The sequence below is a fragment of the Lepisosteus platostomus genome, chromosome 23, assembly GCF_059453375.1.
Source record: "Lepisosteus platostomus isolate fLepPlt1 chromosome 23, fLepPlt1.hap1, whole genome shotgun sequence".
NCBI lineage: Eukaryota > Metazoa > Chordata > Actinopteri > Semionotiformes > Lepisosteidae > Lepisosteus > Lepisosteus platostomus.
The window spans coordinates 17,455,221-17,475,617 of NC_142633.1; the positions used below are offsets into that span (position 1 = coordinate 17,455,221).

Consider the following 20,397-nt stretch of genomic DNA (forward strand, 5'->3'; position numbering starts at 1 on the left):
GAGAGCAAGCCGTTCTGTTCAGCACTGTACACAGGGATGCGATGTCGGTGCACTCCGTCTTTCTTGAGGTGCTGTCAGCTCCCTCGTCGCCATGTTCAAAGCCAGTTTGTGACTCCCCAGCGGATTGGACAAGGAGAGTAGCACCGCTGCTACCAGCGGTCATTTAGGAATGATTATCCGAATGATTGTTAGACTTGACTTCAGTCTTGCCCTTCTCCAAGATGGTTGCCATACCTTACAGATTCCAGTCTGTGTGTTCAGGAGCGATGAGGTGTGTGAGGCCTTCAGGGCCCGCGGTTCTGGTCTGCTCAGACTTCAGCAGGTCCCTGGTGTCCGATACGCCTTGCAGGCCCCGGAGCCCCGACATTCCCAAGTCTGCTGTTCTCTGCCCAGTCCCGAAAGTGTTGTTTTGTCGAGACGTAAGCAGTTTCCGCTACAGTGGCAATGCATTCAATCACCTGTGGATTGTACCGGGTAAAGTGATTTCAAGAGCAGTAGAAGGCTGTTCTCCTGAAACAGTCTACAGTGGTGATGTTAGATAAGGTTTTCTAGCAAGTTAAGTATCTCGGCAGACAGCACGTCAGTTCCTCTGGCTTAGGTTGCAGAATATTGAGTGTCCATGCAATATACATTTTCGGACTATTCTAATATTTACAGGACGTGACCTAGCTGTTAGAAACTAACAGAACAAGTTTAGCCATAGGAAGGTTTACACCTCAGTGGAAAACTTTCTGCCGTTTTGTTTGTGTGTTGAAGTTTGACGGTTGACGGCTGCCGAGGCGCTCCTGCTGCAGATCTCTATCTGTCTCGCTGGCGGGGGAACCGCGGCCTTGTGCAGGCCGAGAGGCTGAACGCTGGGGTGGATGAACATGGTTTCTCAGTGAAGGCGTTCAGAAATCTGAAACCCCCCCACTCCCCTCTCCCCCCTCGCCCCCCCGCCTCCGAAAGCTCCTTGTGTGAGGCGTGTACTGAGAGCGCAACCGCCAGGGTAGCCGATCAGAGATCTTGTTCGCTTTCAGCGCGGCTGGAATCGCTTCAGCAATTTGCCTGCGGTGTGAAGGATTGACTTCTCTTCTGAGCCTTTGTCTCGAAGGTGCGAATTTGACTCATTTATAGAAGCAGAGCCTTTTATACTTGTATGACGTTCAGGCCCCCAGCCCCTTCAGTCTGTATAATGCAGACCTCAGACGGACAGCAGCTGTGCTTTGCTGGGTTTAAAAACAAGTGCAGCAGACGAGGTGTTTTTCAACAAAGCCCTCTGAGATCAGTAAACTGCTCCAGCATTATTCCACTAATGCAGTGAGCTACAGGGTGTGTTTCCTGGGCTGGCTGTGTGACCTGTGGTTCTGTCCCTGTGAAAGTTCCTTTTCTGAGACGCAAACGTTGACTTTTTTCCCCACTGAATGAAATTGGTCAAAAACGCCAGTGTCCGCATGGTCCGTCGGTTCCGCTCGAGAAACGGCCCTGATTTTTTTCCCCCTCTCTGAAGGGATCGGCTCGGCACATCCGGGAGCTCTGTTGTTGCGGCTGTGCCCGGCGCCCGGCCCTCGTCAGAAGCAGTTCTTCTGTGAAACCAGTGCCGCTCTCCAGCCGTGTCTCAGTGATGACAGCACAGTCGCGCTGGGGCCTGGGGTTTAATGGGTGCTGTCTGTGTGTCCTCCCTTATTCACCTGGGTTTGCTCTGAGCGCTCCGGCTTCCTCCACGGCCTACAGGCATGCTCACAGGTGGACGGGCTTCTGGGAAAAGTGGCCCAGGTGTGAGTGTGCGTGTGTCCGTCTCTGGCGTCCCGGGATTGGCTGGAGCAGCTGGAACGTGGCCGGGTGGTTATTTCTGGGACCCGACAGGCTGTCAGCTCTGCGTCCCAACACGCTGCTCTCGTCCCCCTTTGTTCTAGGCGGAACGATGAGGTCACCCACATCAAGATCCAGAACTCGGGGGACTACTACGACCTGTACGGGGGCGAGAAGTTCGCCACGCTGGCCGAGCTGGTGCAGTACTACACCGAGCAGCACGACCTGCTGCGCGAGAAGAGTGGGGACATCATCGAGCTCAAGTACCCCCTGAACTGCAAGGACCCCACGTCCGAGAGGTACGGGCCTGCCGAGTGGCTGGTTTTGACATTCGTTTTGACAGCTTCTGACGGGGCTCCTGCTGACCTCCTGATTCCAGCTGACCGTCCTGAAAGCCGGGGGGGTTGAGCTCTGGCACATCAGTGCGAGTGTGACTCACAACTGCGGCCCACGGAGCCAGAGGAGGAGGAGAGAAAGAGTCGTGGCTCGTTTGATAACGCCTCTCCTACGTCACGCCGCCCACCCTGTTCGGAGGGATCGGCGGAGGAAAGGGGTGTGGGGGAGCTTATGATGAAAGGTCCAGTCGGAGGTGTTTTTCAATCTTGGTTCGAATAGACAATAGCACTTTTCCACAAGGACCAGTGGGTCTTGCCTGTGATATATTTTATATCAGAGTGCTGTGCAGAGATGTAGCCACGCACACTCTTTACTAGAATGTTTTACCAGCTGCAAGTTGTGTCGATTCCTCCTGACCGGATATATGTCATCTGCGCTCTCAACCCTGTCCTGGGCCAAGTGAGAGTTAAAACATCCACAGGTGAATTCTTGTGTGTAGCCAATAGGTACAGCGGAGACCCAGATTGTGGTATTGGCCACCCCCACCCCTCCAGCAGTGGTCAGATCACACTGGTGTCGAACTGGCAGGCAGCGTGATGGGTGAAAGGACGTGACGTGCTGTTTGCGACCTGACGTGCTCTCTTCTGTTCTAAATTCACGATAAGGGTTTTGCAGGTGTAAAGAGCCTAACAAGAAATTAAACGTTCAAGAAGTTTATTTCTGTCCGCTGGGTTTGAGGAGTTAGAAGTTTGCCATGGTTTGCTCACCAGTTTAGTGCCCGCGGGTGAGTCCTGAGGTGACATGTCACCTGTTTCTGGAGCACGACAGCCGCCCTGGTCTCTGTGTTTGCTTGGCGGTCTCTCCAAATGGTAATAATTACCCTCTGACGCAGAGCGGTGTATTTAAGAGGTGATCAGTTTCGTTAGGAGCGCCTGTGGCCGTTCTTCTCCGTCAGAACAGTTTGGTAAAGTCGTTTCCTTGGTAACTCGCCTTCAGTTGCCAGTTAATGACAGTGAGACCCTCCTGGACTCATTATTTATAGGGCCCAGCGCAGCTTTCTTGCCACGCAGCTACCTCAGATCGATATATATAGACACGAGCAGCGATAGGGCACCAACGGCTCAAAGTGAATTCAGCTCTCAGGTCTAATTTCTAACTAAGGGGATGCTGATGTCAGCTTATCCACGACTCTGTGGTTTTTTGGTAGAATTTGAACCCGTTTTGAAGAAATTCTCCCACCACCCACACGCACTCGCACGCCCGCACAGACACATCGGCTCGGTTTTCTAAAACAAATCACGTGCAAAAAAAAAAAACCTGCTGCTTGTCAGCATTGCGCTTCATGTTCTTGGGCACCGAGCAGATGTCATCTCCAGCGGAGCAATTATTTGCTCAAAGAAACGGTAACCAAGTACGTGTTCTTGTAAGAAACAGTGTCTCCCGAGTCTGAGCTGTGCAGATTGGCCCCTGTTGGAGCGCTGTGCTGCGCCAGTGTGCCCTCAGGGCCGGGGCTCCAGTGTGCCCTCAGGGCCGGGGCTCCAGTGTGCCCTCAGGGCCGGGGCTCCAGTGTGCTCCCCAGCCTCTTCAGTCCGCTGTGCTCAGAAACAGCAGCAAGCGCTTTTGCCCCTGTCGTGTGGAGCTAAGAGCCCGCCAGTACCAGGCACAGGGCTTTGATGTCAGTGCCTCTCTCTCTCTCTCTCTCTCTCTCTCTCTCTCTCTCTCTCTCTCTCTCTCTCTCTCTCTCTCTCTCTCTCTCTCTCCTGCCGATCTCTGACACAGGCCGTGGGTTTTCGGCAGTTGGTTGACGGAGCAGTTCTGAAAGCGCTGGTTTCCAGAGAGCAGTTTCACAGCTATGAGGTTTTCTTGAGTGACTTACCGTGTCTGTCAGTAATGAACCACACACCTCAATCTGCCAGGAGACTTTTATTCTGCGCTTCGTGCTGCCGGTTTTCTCTGCAGTCCGGAAGTCTTCGGGAGTCCAGGCGGGGACGGAAGAGACACGGGACGCCCTCTGGGTCTGATAAAGAGCATCAGGTACCAAGAGGGCGTCTCTGTCACTTCCTCACCTCACCAGCATTGAGACACGGCCAAACAACTTCAGAGAATTCACGGCCTGTAAAGCCTGTGTTAACTGACATGGGGAAACACCCCCTTTTTAACTGGCAGCTCCCGCCCAGCGTTCCCTCTGATTTGGGGGAAATGGGTACTGGCGTCTAAAGAAGCCAAGCATGTTGTCTAGCGCTGTCAAGCCTGGAACAGCTCAGGCTGCTGTGTCTGAAACCCCACTGATGTGCCCACTGTGTACCTTCCTCTTCCTGTGCCTCAGGTGGTACCACGGGCACCTGTCGGGGAGAGATGCGGAGAAACTGCTGACCGAGAAGGGCAAGCCGGGCAGCTTCCTGGTGAGGGAGAGCCAGAGCAAGCCGGGCGACTTCGTCCTGTCCGTCCTGACCCACGAGGAGAAGCACGAGTACGTGGAGCGCAAGACCAAGGTCACCCACGTCATGATCCGCTGCCAGGTGGGTGGGGGCGGCACCCCGGGTCGCTCTGCGCCCGCCGCGGGTTCTGTCCGGAACAGGGGCACGAGGGGGAGAGCTCACACCTCGCACACGCCTTGCGTTTCCGGGTCGCGCCGAGGGGCAGAGGCCGAGGGGGGTCTTGCGGCGCTTGACACTAAGCCCTTCCGCCTGCCAGTTGAGGTTATCTCTTCCCCAGCGGCAGCGGCCCTTTCCTGTTCCCCTGGGGGCGCCGGGGGGCGGTTTGGCAGCTCGCCTTCCTGCCGGAGACTCCCGTGTTCCTGCTCCCGCTCGCCCTCCGGCTCTGTCGGAGCGGCTCTCCCTGGCGGACGTCACGCGCTGAATCACTTTCATTTCCTTTCAAGTCACCGTTTGCCAGGGTTCTTGCAAGAAAGCACTCCCACGACCTCACGCGTCTCTTTCTCTGACTGAGATACTGGACGTCTCTCTTTAGACGCGTGTCCAGTCTGTTTAGCTGACATGGTGTTAGTGTGGTTTGGCAGCAGCTCGATGTCTGACCGAAAGGCGTTACAGGGGGTTATCAGGAAGCCCAGTCCATTCCTGGAGTACAGCTCCCCTGTACTGTGGACATTTCTACAACTCGCTGTCTTCCCACAGGCTGTCAGATTACTGAATTCCACTTCTACCACTGTCTCACGCTGAGGGGTTCCCTTTTGCACACGGCTTGTGCTGACTTTTATTTCAGTTGAGTGTTATTTAACTTGATTGTTGTTGCTGCTCCTGTTCTGTGTTTAAGTCTGGTGTTTTCTTGATGTCTTTATATTTGAGCATACATGCAAATGAGCATTTCATTGCACTTGTGCATGTGGCGAAGAAGCTGAACGGACACTTTCACCCACAGTCCCCTCTCACAGCGAGCCCAGTGACCTGGCTCAGGCCCTGTGTTGCTGATAAACTCTCAGAAGCCCAGCAGAAAGCTGCTCGGGATTAATCCACCAGCAGTGGAAAATCGCGCCTCCCGTCAGGCACGTTTAGAGTGGCTGATCTCGGGGGCTTCTGCTGTCTGTTGGGAGGCGGTGCTCGGAGAGCGGCGGCGCAGAGCCGGTCTGCTGGGGCTCCAGCTCCCTCCCTGTGTCCGGTGGGAACGGAGCAGCCGGCTCCATCGGGGATCATCGCGCTGCTTCCTGCCGGCCCCGCCCTGCCAGGCTGCGCCTGAGAGCCTCTCTCTCTGGGGTCTCACTGGCTGCTCTCCTCTGTGCGCCGCAGGCTGGGAAGTACGACGTGGGGGGCGGGGAGCGCTTCGACACCCTCGCCGACCTGGTGGAGCACTACAAGAAGAACCCGATGGTGGAGAAGAACGGCATCGTGGTCCACCTCAAACAGGCAAGTTCTCCGGTGCTGCTGGAGCGCCAGCTTCTGGACCCCGTGGCTCGGCTCCTCACTGTCAGCACCCCGGCCAGGCGTGACAGGTCCAGGACTATTTCCCTGGAGGTTTTGCATACATTCTATTTGAAATATCTCCTACAAGACATCTGGCTTCCAAACACGTAAGCTGTAAGGGGTTCCAGGTGTCTGCTGGAGTCTGATTTTCGGTTTCCCCCCCCCTCCCTCTTGCAGCCCTTCAACGCCACGAGGATAAACGCAGCCAACATCGAAAACCGCGTGAGGGAGCTGAACAAGGTGGCAGACAACTCGGAGAAACCCAAGCAGGGGTTCTGGGAGGAGTTTGAGGTACAGTGCGCCCCCACGGGCTGAACAGAACCGGCTGGGGTCAGGTGTGTCGGAGTGTGTAACTCTGTGACTGTTTCCTCCCTCCGGACGCCCCCAAGTTCCCCGGGTAGGACTTAATCTGGGGGTTCAGGCTGGGACGCAGGGGAGGTTCTGGAGTCCGGAGTCAGTCCCTGTCAGTTTGTCTGTGCCTGCCCTGGATCAGGCGACAGCATCGTTCTCAGGAGAGCTGCTCGCTGCTTGCAGGCCTGCGAGTGGGCCAGCGTTTGTTCGGACCAATTAGGCGATTTCCTCTCTGCGCTGGCAGGGGTACCGAAGGAAGCCAGACCACATGTGGGTTTTGATTGACACTTCCATTAGGGGTGCCCTGTCAGACAGCTTGTGTCCCCGCAACCATTAGGCACCGAGCATGTGAGGGGCACACAGCAGGGAGCTGGCGCTGAGGAAGGGGGAGGAGACGAACCAGGCCAGCCAGCTCGTTATGGATGCCTCATTAACGCTTGCTCATCTGCAGCCAGCAGGAGGGCGCGGCGCTGAGACCTGGGGTTGGGAGTTTATACAGCCTCACGCCAGGCTGAGATCTGTGCTCTCCGCTGCTGTGGATCGACGCTCACTGTGTGTTTAGTCATCTTTCTCTCCTTGAAGACAAGAGTGTCGCTGTTTAAAGCAGTGTCAGTTCCCAGAGTCTCCTCTGTGTTTGTAAGTCACGTAGGAGAGGCGCTGGGTAAATCTGGGTTTCCTCCGTCTGCAGTTTCCTAGTGACGTCAATCCAAGAGGATTAGAAAGAGGGCAGCTAGGCTCAGCCCTTAAAGGAACACAGTCCAGGTCCTGTGGCACCGGTGGTGCTGGTACCAGGGCTGGGGGAGTAACAGTCAGACCTGCCTGACGGTGTAGCCCTGCCAGAGACACTCGGACCTCACTGGATTTTGTGCCCGGCTGTGACCCTTGTGACGTACAGGGCGGCCGTGAGGTCAGAGTGTCTCTGGCGGGGCTGTCCTGAGACAGACGCTCGGTTCGGAGACCGGCGCAGCTCGGGGGGAGGCACCACAGCCCTTATCCCACCTGTGCGACCTGAATGGTTCGAGCCGGAGTTATGAGCAAGTAGCTCTTGCAGAATGTCAGGGGGCCTGGTAAAAAAAAGAGTCACCGACTCCAGACTGTGGAAGAGAAATTGATCTTGATGAGTGAGAAGGAGGGTGTCGAGGAATCGGGGTGCGGGGTGCTCGGCCAGTCTGTGCGCGGTCTACACCTGTGTCTGTCGCCCGTCCAGATGCTGCAGCAGCAGGAGTGCAAGCTGCTGTACCCCCGGAAAGAGGGGCAAAGGCCAGCGAACAAGAGCAAGAACAGATACAAGAACATCCTGCCTTGTAAGTGAGCGTCGCGCCGTGCTTCAGGTTTGCATTGCTGCGTGGCAGAAAGTGAGGGTCCCAGAGAGTGCACCTTTGTGTGTGTGTGTGTGTGTGTGTGTGTGTGTGTGTGTGTGTGTGTGTGCACATCTGCACGTGCACGGGAATGAGTGTGTGCATGCGAATGAGTGTGGGGATGTGTGTGTGAATGTGTGTGTGCACATGCGGATGAGCATGTGAGTTAGTGTGTGTGAATGAGTGTGGGATTGCGGACCCTGCGGTGGACTGGCACACAGTCGAGGTGCACTCCCACCTCGTGCCCCGTGCTTCTGGGATAGGCTGTGGTTTCAGCTTCTCCACGGCGAGGGACTGTGGGCCCTGTACAGGGACTAAAGCAGAAATCCCTGTTCCCTGAGCTCCTGCGGAGGACTGGACGGCCGCAGGCTCGGAGCAGGGACAGAGCAAGGGGCTGGGCTTGGAGGAACTCTGTCATGGTGCAAGTCCAGCCCCAGCATCCTCTTGCTCGGGTTGATAATGGACAATCACCTGATGAAGAAAGCCTTTAATTGATCTAAATCTGTTAGAGTGTGTACTTAGAGTTTGAGACATTTTTTGTGAAATAGTTTATTAAAATTTATTTTGATAGAAAAAAAAATAGGCTCTGTTTTCCCGGGATGCTCCCAGGAGTTACTCGCCAGAAGTGGTTCCTTCAATCCCATCTAATCAAAGCCATCCTTTTGATCTCCTAGTTGATACTACCCGTGTGATTCTGAAGGAGGTAGATCCAGAAGTCCCTGGCTCCGACTACATCAACGCCAACTACATCCAGGTCAGAACCCAGCCCAGCTTTCCTTCTCTCATTCTCTCATTCTGTCTGTCCTCTCCCAGCCCCTGCCTCTTCGCCTCCTGCCTCTGCCTGCCCTGCCCCTACCCCTGCCTGTCCTGCCCATGCCCCTCCCTGCCCTCACCCTGTACCTGCCCCTGCCCCTCCTGCCTGTCTTGCCCCTGCCCCTCTCTGGCCTCACCCTGCCCCTGCCTGTCCTGCCTCTGCCTGTCTTGTCTGTGCCCTTCCTGCCCTCTGCCTGCCCCTGCCCCTGTCTGTCCTGGCCCTGCCCGTCAGGCTGTGCCCCTGACTGTCCGTCCTGCCCACAGAGCGTGCAGGACGATGGCCGGCTGGTGGGTGTGAGTAAGATGTACATCGCCACGCAGGGCTGCCTGCAGAACACCGTCGAGGACTTCTGGAAGATGGTGTACCAGGAGAACACCCATGTGATCGTCATGACAACCAAGGAACTGGAGAGAGGCCGGGTAGGCTAACTGGTCGCTGACGGGTGGTGGTGGTGGTGGTGGTGTTTTTAAAACGAGAAAGATGCGCTCCAGAGCTTCTGCGCTGGTCCGCCACCCGTGAGGAATGTGGAGGAACCTGGGTGGGTGTAGAAACTCTGTCCTGGGAGACTCCAGCTCTCTGAACAAAAAACCGGCAAGGGCGTCTAGCTCCTGACCGGAAGGTCCCGGGTTCAGGCCCAGGTAGGGGCAGACGCTGTAGCTCTCATTCCTTCCAGCTGGCCCCCAGGTCCACTCAGCCTGCTTTCCAGGTGAGTACCGGGGGTTAATCCGGCCGGAGCGTGATGCTGACCACGTCACCTCCACCTCCAGTGGCGGATGGTCAAGAAAAGTGGTGGCCCTTGCCCCCCATTCCCCCTGGGGCCTTAAAAGTCCGAAAAGGGACCTACCTGTAGACGCACACTCACACAGGTCCAAAGACTGAAAGGAAACACAGAAAATATTAAAATGGCACCACAGACCGGTTTCACTACCCTGGTCCGGACGGGCAAGACTTGCCCCAGGCGCGAGTACTGTTAGTCAGGGTGGTGAAACTGCACTGCGGCTGATTCATTCAGGTTTTTGCATTGAGGCATAAAAAGTGGTTTCAGGTGATTCCTTTAATGCCCCTGTGGATGTAATTATTCGTCCTGCGACCGTGGAGCGCGCTGCGGCGCTGCGGCGCTGACAAGTCTCCGGGCTGGGCAGACTCACGGGGCTCCTCTCTCCCTGCCCCTGCAGAACAAGTGCGTGCGGTACTGGCCGGACTGCGACTGCTCCCAGGACTTCGGCCGGGTGTGCGTGCGGAACGTGGAGGAGCGGCCGGCGCAGGACTACATCCTGCGGATCCTGAACGTCACGCATCTGGACCGGGTGAGCTGGGGGGGGCCAGAGCATGAGGGGTCTCCCGCGCCGTCGGGCAGCGGGAGCAGTTTGTACAAGGCGTGCCGGGGCTCTGGATTGCACGCGGCCCGATCCCGTCCTGTGCTGATCCCGGCCGGTCAGCTCTGGACAGGGGAGGTGGCCCCAGTCGGTCTCCCGTACCTCAGGCCTGGCCCTGAGAGAGTGGGCCGGCTCGGGTTCGTTTGGCAGGAGCTCAGATTTGCCCCAGCTTAGTTAAAAACACAACAGTTACGGACAAGTGGAGGCCCCATCTGGTCCAGCTGGGTTTTCGACAGGAGTGGTGTTTCTTGGGAGAAGCCGGGGTTATCTACTTCAGCAACATGGATTGGTAGGGTGTTCCAGAATCCCACAGATGTGCCTCCTGCTTCACTTTTAAATGCACTTCTGCGTAAACAATAAGGTGCAGGATTGAAGAGGCCAAAGGATGGCCAGCGTGTCGCTCTCTGGACGTGGGGAGTGTCCCAGGACGTCCCAGCATCCTGCCTGCAAGGATGGGGTCAAGCCGACATCTGTTTCAGCTGATTCAGCTGTGTTTCCTGTTGTCAGCCTGCGGTGGGGCATTGGCTCCCTATCCTGGCCTGCCCCTTTCCTGGGGTAGCCAGCTCGGTGCGCTCTGTGTCCGGCCTGTCCAGTAACGCACAGGCCTGTGCCTCGCGCTCGGGCACACTGTGTGATTCTGTTTGTAGTCTAGTATACAGCAGGCTATGCCTCTACTGGTGTAGTCACTCCTGTTGTTATGTATTATTGCCCATCAAAGATGGCTCACCAGGGTAAGTTGTCATTTCAGTACACAAGCAAAGCCTTCCTAAATACAAAACAGGATGTTCTAAAGCCCAGGACGCTTTTGTTTCTCTTGCAGAATGAACCACCCAGGTACATCTGGCACTACCAGTACCTGAGCTGGCCTGACCATGGGGTACCTAACGAGCCGGGTGGGGTTCTGAGCTTCCTGGACCAGGTCAACCGAGCCCAGAACAGCGTTCAAGACACTGGGCCCATCGTGGTGCACTGCAGGTAAGAGAGACGGCAGCCCGGTCTGTCTTCATTCGGGTAACCCAGCAAAGAGCTCGGTGGCAAACTGCTGTGAAGAGCACTGTAGCAGAGACCAGACTGATTGAGACAGAAAATAAACCTCCCCCACAGCCAGTCTCGGCCGGTGAGAGCACAGACCTGGTCTCGGGTTCGAGGCCTTGTCCGTGCAGCTTTTGAGTCTGGGTGGCACTGGTGATATATAACTGTCTGTGCGCTCATGATTTATAATTGGCTGTGCTTCTCATGCTAAGGAGAAGAAAAATGTGATAGAGAGAGCAAATAGCTTTCAGTTGTAATTCAGTTTGGCTCAGACAAAATCGATACAGGGCAGTAAAGTAAACCGGTCAGGAATGTAGAACAGAATTCAGTTTCCCATTCTGCCCACGAAAATGAAAAGTAATGCTATTTGTTTTTGACTTGAGTGTGCAGCAGTCAGTGTGCTGTTAACCATTCCCTGCAAGTTTGGCAAGACTGAAGTTTAAATGTCACACACTGAATATAGACTTTATTTTTCTCTTTCAGTGCAGGAATAGGCAGAACAGGAACAATAATTGTCATCGACATTCTCATCGACATCATTAACAGACAAGGTAAGAGGCTGCTGTGTTATCAGCTGCAGGGCATCAGTGTGGTTGATGAGGCCCTCTTGTGGGCACTGTTGAAAGTACACGTTCCTGAACTAAACACTGGGGTGCCGATAAGCCAGAGTAAGGAGCAGGGTTGCCTGTCCAGAATGGACGTTCTTATTGTTGAGCTGGAGTTGTGGAGGTCTGCAGAAACCCAGCTGTTCTCACAAAGAGTTGTTTCTTACCAAAGTGCTGATTGACCCGGAAGTGTTTTGTGCTGCCATGTGTTTCCTGTTTCCCGTGCCTTGCCGCAGGGCTGGACTGCGACATAGACATCCCCAAAACCATCCAGATGGTGCGGTGCCAACGATCGGGGATGGTCCAGACTGAAGCGCAGTACAAGTTCATTTACATGGCTGTGCAGCAGTACATAGACACCGTTCAGAAGAGACTGGAGGAGGAACAGGTGAGGTCACCCCACTGCACGCTGCTGCTTCCAGAGGTTTTATCGGAAGTTTAACGGTTTAAACGGCAGCTGCCACCGGGAATTGAGAGAATTGATATATTGAATTTATTTGAGACCTTTGGTTTTAGTCTTTGAGAAAATGGCAGATGTGGAAGTAGGAACAGTATAGTCTGCTGTGACTGTGACCTTGTAACCTTTGACCTTTCTGACTTGTGTACTCGGGGATTGGTCAGTAGAGTGACCTCTAGAGAGGTCAGTGCTGGCCGAACACCTGAATAGGATCAGTCGGTGTCGCTTGTGCTTTGGGGGAAGGAGTGGGACAGTTTGAGGACTCATGGACTGGTCACTCTCCTTTTCGCAGAGGAATAAGACGAAGGAGAGGGAGTATTCCAACATCCGCTACCCGCCCACGGAGAACGCCAAGCAGAAGCCCGGCGTGCCCGCCTCCCAGGCGCCCTCAATGTGAGTGGGGCCGCTGTCCGCCCGCCCTGCTCTCGAACCTGCAGCCTCACACCCCGGAGCTTGATATGAAAGGAACAACGCTTATCATGCAGCACAAACACAAGCCGACGACACCGTGTCTTCCTAATTCGGGGTTTGTGAAGTAGCGTACAGGTAGAAAGACTGGAGAAGTGTCTGACTGGCGTTGATCTGCCAGCTGGGCGCGAGCTACTGTTGGTGTCCGTCACACTGACACTGGGCTGCGTCTCCGTGCTTGCTGGATCGCGTGCTGTGCTTTTTAGACTCTACGCAGAGGTGGATGAGCTCTGCCAGCAGTGTGACTGCTAGATCAGACCTGGCAGGGACCTGTTTTTACCCAGTCGATAAGGCTTCCCACTGGTCTATTCTTTACTGCTGCTGGGCGGTTTTCTTGTGATGGATAATATAGGAGGGCTGAGAATGCCACACGATTTCACACATGTGACTCACGTGTATAAAATGTAAGGTTATACACTGTGCTGAAAAAAAGATGGGCTCTGACCCATCTCATCCATAGCTCAGGACAGTGGCTCCCCCTGTTGGAAGTCAAGGGGAAAGCCACCTCTGAGGCTCTGCTACTTCCCCTGCTCTGAAAGGAGAAGAGTCTGTGTTCAGCCTGCCTGTTCAGAGCCTGTGGTTATACGCAGAGATTTGATCAGATGCGTTTCCGAGCTTGTCTTTCTGCTGAATGTTTCTCCTGATGAGAACCTCACTGTGGTCCTTTGTCTTGTTTCCAGGGTTTATGATGATTCAGCAAGCGTGTATGAGAATTTAAACATTAAAAAACCCAAGGCTTCAGGGATCAGCAACGCCAGGAGATAAAGCAGGGTGCTTGTGAGTATGCCACACCTGTGTCTGTGCAGCCGTTGGCTCAGAAAGGCCTTCTGCAGGCTTGGATTAGTGTGTGCGTGTCGTCTTTCACTTCTGAAGGCCATTAAGACACATTTTCCGGATGCGTTAATGTCCTTCTTGATGCCTTGCCAGATTTTATGTTTTATAAAAAACATGTTTTATGATTTTATGTTGTGCTTGAGCACCCTCTCTTATTCTTACACGCAGACGTCAAGCGATTTGTCAGCAGGACGTTGCCCTTGTCTCTGCAGGAGATACCATAAAGAGCCACAAGGTTCTAGCACAAGCCCGGGTTGTTCTTACCAGAGCCTGCGATTCTGTTTTTTTCTACAAAAGATTTATAGTTTATCCGCTTGATCTGACACCCATTCGTACGCTGGGGGTGCTGAAGTCACATGGATACAGCCCGTTTCTCACCTGGGGCTCGAACCCCCACACCAGGGGGTCCGCGCCTCTCCTCCACGCTGCCACCCGGCTGACATCACTGGCTCTCCAGCTCTTGTTCAGAGCTAGCTGTTCTTGAAGCCGGCGTAGTTTGTGCTTCCTTTGTGCTTTGGCTTGTCCTTGTGCAGAGTCATTTTTCTGCGCTCTGTGCAGCTGACCTCTCGCTTTTGCTGCAGGTGCCCAGTGTGCTTTTAGCCCTTTTTTTTTGCCCCATAAAGTCCACACACCTTGTCCTTTTTTTCCCTCAGGACATGTGGAGTTCCTAAACACAACGATGGGTTTTAAGCCGAGCTGATCGGGTGGACCCCTCAGACAGGCAGCAAGGCGAAGTTGAAGCCCCTGAGGTGGAAGCCGCGAAGCCTGGCTTCAGTCACCTGCTATGAGGATGGAAAGACTTTGGCTAATCAGCGTGACTTTTGTCCCCTCCTCCCCTCCTCCTCCTCGTCTCGTTCCTCTTCTGTTCCTGAAATAAGTGCCTCCTCTGCAGGATTGCTCTTGAATGCACCCCAACCCGTCCTCCTTCTCAGCCCCCAAACAGTGAACTATGGGAACAAAACTGTGTTTGGGATCTGCATTCATCGGGGAGATGGGTCGACATGTTCAGGCTCCGAGAGATGGGAAAAGAGCTCGGATAATCTTTCTCCTACTGATTGTTCTGAAATTTTCATTGTTTTTAAATAATATATACACAGATCTATAAATATATTTTAAAGTATTTAAAGTGTACAATATATACGGGAAGTAAAAGGTGAAGCAGCTTTTCTTCTCCTGGATCTGTTGTGCAAACTGGATGTGTCGGAGGACACTGGGCGGCCCTGTGAGCTGGAGAGACGGGGGGACCTCGGCCTTGTCGCTGCGCCACTGCAGGCTGCCCAGAGCGAGTTAGTGCACCCCCCCGTTCTCCGTCCTTCAGGGGCAGCAGCTGACCGCGGTCCTGGCGCCGGGTGCTCGTCTCCCCTCCCCCCTGTGTCTTGAAGTGTGCTTTGGCTTGTTGTTGTTAGCTACTTTATCTACTGTAACCAAAGACCACTGACGTGATCAGGCTCAAAGAACTTTCTCTGGAGTGTTTGGAGTCGAGCAGAAATTCCACTCTTTTAAAAGTGGAAAAAGAACGGTAAAAATAAAAGGATTCTTCCGTCTTTGAAACTCACGACAGTTGTGTCAACGAGATGTGTCCCAGAACCTTACCTCTTCTGTACCCAGAGCAACACAAAGGGCTGTGCTGTGGGACTCTTCCTACAGTCTCTCCAAGCACACCCTGTTTTCAAGATGCACATTTGCTGGCTTAGGGAGTTGTTAACTGGATGTGAAGCACTCTGTTCAGTGAGCCCTCCCTCATTCCCGCGAGCTGCAGGTGGTGCTCTGTGGTCTCACTTACTAGTTACTCCTTGTGAAACCAGCAGCTCCCACATCTTCGCTAGCGTTTGACACAAGTCGGGAGTCTGCGCCCTTCCCTTTCCCTATCGGTCGGACGTAGATCACTCTCAGCACAGCGCTTTACTGTCTCGAGCTAGTTGCACAGGAGCCCAGCGTTCCCGTGAATCAAAGTACAATTGTTTTTTTAATATAAAAAATGGACCCGTGTCCAGCAGTCTTCGACATGCCCTTTGCAGTATTTTGTGAAGGATTCTAATGGAAAGTGGGGGCTGATACTTAAGTAAATAAGACAAACACACTTGGGGTGGGGGGTGTTGAGTTTTGAAGCATATTGAGTCTTAGCTGTGGTGTGGTGATGGTCACTTTAAAGACCACTAGAATAAGAGCCGAACGTGGTGACCGGCAGTAAGGAATGAAGGTGACTGAAGGAGTGAGTATGTGTGTAATTCTGTGCTGCTGTAAGGAGAGTTGGGACTTGCTGGCATGCCGCCTGCAAACACCCCTGTTGTCATGATTCTGCGTTTGGCCGAGTGTGTGAACTCCTGGTGCTCCCTGGGGCTCTGTCTCCACGGGTCTTTCTCGGTCTTTAAAAGATCAGCCCCGGAAGACCGGAAACTGAAATTGGCCTAATTATGCGATGAGTCAGCTTGGCCAGGTCACCAACAGCAGCTGCGGAGCCCTGGGCCTGGTCCAGAGGCACGGAGTGAGGTACAGGGGCGTCAGTGCCCACCTCAGGCAGCATCTGAGCTGAACAGAGCCTGCGGCTGAACCATATAGTGCTCTCAGAAGTGCTGAGTTCCTGTTCCTTCGGAGACCTTTGGGTTCAGTCAGTTGCATGTGAGCTGACCAGACAGTTCCCAGCTCAGTGAAATTGACAGGGTGTGTTGATTTACTGACTGCATCTAGTGCACTTTATTATTCCTCATGAGCGTGTTTCAAATATGATGTAATACATTGTGGCCACAGCAAACAACCGTAGTGCTCAGCCACATATGTACAGGGGCAGCTGTGTTACAAACTCCCACACTGTCTGTTGGGTGGCTGATAACCTGCTCTGTTGTCGGAGAAAGTGTGTGCAGACATTAACCATCCACAGACCTTGGACCTGTAGTGTTTAAGAGCACAACGCTGTCCGTCGCAGAGATTTCTGAGTTACCTGCAGAGCTGCTGGGGTGCGTGGAGGCGCTGTAGCCAGTCTGTCCGTTCCTGGTGAGCAGCAGAGCTGAACTGGTCTAATCCCAGGACACAGCGAGGATGCCATGTGCCCTGGTGATCCCCCTTATACCAAGGCAGGTATGTGAAAAACTTGTAGACTCCCACCTGGCTGGCCGCTGGCCCCACTGTGGGCGTACAGGTGCGCTAGAAACATCTCCCTCCCTCTCGCTGCTCTGGCAACTGGAGAAGCTACTTGCTTGTCAGCTCATTCCGAGCTGCGTGGGGCAGGAAGGGCAGAGTCCGGCTGGGACAGGAACAGTGCTGCTCTGGAGGAAGCCCAGTTGGTCGTCTCGCTCAGGAAGTAGCTGGAATGTTGCACTGTTTCGAAAACCTCTTCGAGGTTTCAAAACATCTTCCCGTGTCAAAGCTCGGGCATCTCGTGCAACAAGCGACTTACCGACCTGGACTTGTGCCCCATTACTTCCAGAACAGTCCAGATGTATTTCTGGTGCTGCTGCCTTTGAAGGGTAAATTAGAACTAGAGAGTCAGGTTCGAGGTACACTTGGTCACTCTGTGTACACGTGGTCACTCTGATTGTCATGTCAGAGGCCACATCATTTATTTTTTTGATGGGGTGATTTGTCAAACAAAGTGTTTCCACCTGTGTATGGATTTACATGGACTGCGTGCACACAGGACGTGTTAGTGCGTTTATACTGTAGGCCAGGATACTCAGTCTGCGGCCCTTCCGGTCTACCGCAGTGCTGGCTTTCTCTGGAGCCAGCTTCTCCTGCTTGTTCCCCTGACAGCTGGCCCTGAAGGGGCTGGCTGTATTGAAACATGGCAGTGGAGTGGAGGGTTTCCCCCGTACCTGAGTGGAGAAGCGATGATGGTCGATGTGCTGGGAGAGTCTCCCTGCCCAGGTGCTCTGTCAGGGGCGGCGCCTCTGTGTGACTGACAGTGCACTGTGAGCACTGCTGGGCTGTATCCCAGCTGAGTAGAGGCTCTAAGAATGTTTTTCCGTGTCTCTGCACCCAAGCGGTTGGTGGGAAACTTCTGTCCCACTTCCGATACTCGAAAGGTGATTGTGGAGTGTGCAGCCAATGCGCTGAGCTTTGAATTCTGGGAGGGACCTCCAGGCCACAAGCAGTACTCTGGGTATCGAGCTGTAGGCTGTTCATGTAAATGTAAGTGTATTTTCGTAGGATGTGTTTTTTCTCGATATGTGTGTGTAAGCTGTTTATTGTATGTCGTACAGTGTAATGACTTCTGTATTCTGAAGGATGGTTTTGACCACAATCTTATTATTATTATAATCCTGAAACCGTTATTATGAGGAGAATTTCAAAAGCAAGTGTTTCTTAATCTGATTTTTTTTGTTACTTGAATTTTTCAACCTTTTCTCAGATGGGGCGCACTACGCACCTCGTGTTGCGTTTCTGTGAAGTCGTGGTTCCAGACGTGAGGGGCACTGTCTGCCCCAACCCCCTCCCCCCCCCCCTCAATAAAAAGAATGGAAAGCAAAGCCCGTCGCTGTGTTTGTATCAGTCGGAGGAGCTCTCCGGCTCTTTCCCTGCTCTGCGGGCGGAGGTCACACTGGAACAGCAGGCATCACGGCCGGCTGGACTGGCACAGTGGGGTGCCCGGCGCCGGTTACATCGTCATGGTGATCGATTGGGTTGAAACGGCAATCTGCTCATTTTGTATTGGATAATGCAGCAAACCAGAATAACGAGGGCGAGATTGTGCCACAACTCTGGGGCACTGGTGTGCTTGTCTGGCTGGTGATGGTCAGTGTGCATTGCTTGCCTTCACCTCCCAGAGGTTATGTAATCTGCAGGTCTGTATAAATACAGGAGTGGGAAAGCAGGTCTGCACTGTAGGCCCTTTCGAACAGGTCAGAAACCCTCCTGGCCTGGCTGAATCAGGCTGCAAGGGGCTGACTTGGCACACTTCCGAAATGCTTAGGTGTGAATAACAGGGTCCCTGTGTATTTCAGTTTTTTATCTCAAGACCGGCTTTACGTAGTTTAAACGTACCTTTTGGAAAGCAATTGTAAAATTTTAAAAGTGTTGCAGACATCTCGGTTTAGACTTTGAAGAGGATTCCTTGTGCTTTCCCGATGGTCCGAGCAACGCTGCAGGGAGTGATGGTCTGGGTTTGTCTTTCTGTAGGGGGTCCTCGTGTAAATACTCGTTATAAAGCTGTTTTCAATCAGTATGTGCTCATGAAGATGCCATGGGTCTACAGAGTTTGTAGCTGCCATGTAACTGCTGAAATGCACATTAAAAGGAGGTCTGTCAGCAGGTGTTGATACATGTGTATGAAATCCATTTAATTTGATTTTCCATTTTAATTTCCATTTGCACCCAACAATAATGGGGCGGAAATGTTCTCCTGTTTGTCTGGCTCCAGTTTTCCTTTTTCTAAGAGAGTACCAGGCGCCTGAATGATGGTCTTGTTGGGCTGTTCCCCAGGAATGGGGGGTGACAGCTGGGTTTGTGCTGTAGTTTGGTGTCCTGCTTATGGGCCTAACTCTCTCTCATGGGGAAACCAGTAAACTCAGACCTCGGTCCTCTGACAGCAGGACAGCTGTCTCTTCCCTCTACAGTGGACAGCTCCTTGTCTCTGTCTCTCCACAGCCGCGGTGGCTGGGCTGGATGCTGGGAAGGTGTAAATCAGGCCGCCCGTCCTCTTCTTTCGGAAACGGCGACCGGGACGTCCCGTGATAATCTGGCTCGATCCAGTTGGCAGTGTTCCGAGAACTACAGGTGTGGCTTAAGGGATTCCAGGAGTTTGAAGGTCACAAACGAGGCCTGCTGACCCCTTCTCACTTGTGACTCGTCTTCACTACCACCCTGGGAGAAATTCCGGGCTCCCTCCTGCACCCCGATTCCGGACTTCTCCGGTAACCTCACCTGCGCAGCTCAGGCGAAGAAGAGGTTTCGAAATACAAACCTCATTTGGTATTTGTTTGGATTGTTGTCTCCCTGAAAGATCCTTTTTACCTGGTTGCCGTAATCTTTCTGCTCTGAGACCTGCTCGGTTTGCTTGCGGAAGAGGATCGCGGCGGAGAGCTTGTCGTTTTGGTGTTCATCACTGGAGTAGAAAGTCGGGCCGTGGTGACTGACTTGTAAAACACTGACCGAGAGCCGCCCTCTCTGTCGGCACTGTAGTGGGCACTAACTGCCCGGTCAGAACACCTCCTGGGAAGATGACGCTCAGAGTGTTAGTTACAGATTGACCCGGCTTCCGCTCTGACTCCCAGAAGAACGCTGCCCTTTCGCGCTTCTTGGAATCGCTCTGGAATTTCCCATCAGCCCTTCCTTCTTTTTCTGCTCCCTGGTGTTTCCTCACCTCTGCCGTCGTGTCCCCGTCTTTGTCTTTGTCTTCCTTCCTGCTCTGGCCCGGGGCCCTGGTGTTTCTCTGCGGAGTGAATAGCGGTCAGCTCCTCTGTGGTCTGAGGACCGGTCAGCTCCTCTGTGGTCCGGCGCGGGACAGTGAGCAGGGAGAGCACAGGGCCCCACGGCTGGGGTTTAGAACGGGCCGTGTGGGGTCTCGAGTCCCAGAACAGCGTTCCTCGTCTGTTCCACGGGGAGCCGTTTGTCTGTGGAACCCCGTCTCCCCCAGGAAACTCCTACACCCAGGTCACTGGAACAGCGCAGGAATGGTGGAAATCCAAAGCGCTGGTCTCACACAGCTGCCACGCTGCTGCCCAGTCGGACCCAGGGCAGCCCGGGTCCCATTCTCGCCAGTGATCATCTCCCCGATCTCCCCAGAAGCCCTTGGTGGAGCTGTTGCCAATGTCCGCTCTGGGCAGACCGGCACAGAAATGAACTTGGTTTGTTTTATCAAACGGTCAGATTTAAATTAGTTTCCCGGTTATCTCAAATCGGACTATAAACCACAGAGAGGCGCATTATTTTCTCGGCTCTTGCTGACCTGTCCCAGCCTGCTGTGTGATGGCCGGCCCTGCGCACGCAGCAGGAGCTGGCGCTCCGGGAACAAAGGGCGATTCTCTCGATCACCTGGGGCTCTGCTCTTGTAGATCACGGCGGCGAGTCGGAGCGAGTCAGGACTTGTCTGCGCCAGCTGCCTGTAACCAGAGCTCGTTTTTTAT

General features: G+C 53.8%; 1 protein-coding gene across 3 annotated transcripts in view; it reads left to right on the top strand.

Moving 5' to 3' along the window:
* The window catches only part of ptpn11b (protein tyrosine phosphatase non-receptor type 11b), a 41,914-nt gene extending 27,020 nt beyond the window's left edge, over positions 1-14,894 (top strand). For all 3 annotated transcript variants that reach the window (XM_088616712.1, XM_088616713.1, XM_088616714.1), the window contains 14 exons: positions 1,896-2,090; positions 4,454-4,646; positions 5,871-5,987; positions 6,222-6,335; positions 7,603-7,699; positions 8,428-8,507; positions 8,831-8,986; positions 9,743-9,874; positions 10,764-10,918; positions 11,459-11,526; positions 11,817-11,968; positions 12,330-12,430; positions 13,186-13,282; positions 13,993-14,894. In XM_088616712.1, the coding sequence (XP_088472838.1) occupies positions 1,896-2,090; positions 4,454-4,646; positions 5,871-5,987; positions 6,222-6,335; positions 7,603-7,699; positions 8,428-8,507; positions 8,831-8,986; positions 9,743-9,874; positions 10,764-10,918; positions 11,459-11,526; positions 11,817-11,968; positions 12,330-12,430; positions 13,186-13,270 (1,645 nt within the window). In that variant the 3' untranslated portion in view covers positions 13,271-13,282; positions 13,993-14,894. The remainder of the gene's footprint in view (positions 1-1,895; positions 2,091-4,453; positions 4,647-5,870; positions 5,988-6,221; positions 6,336-7,602; positions 7,700-8,427; positions 8,508-8,830; positions 8,987-9,742; positions 9,875-10,763; positions 10,919-11,458; positions 11,527-11,816; positions 11,969-12,329; positions 12,431-13,185; positions 13,283-13,992) is intronic.
* The last annotated feature ends 5,503 nt before the right edge of the window (positions 14,895-20,397 follow it).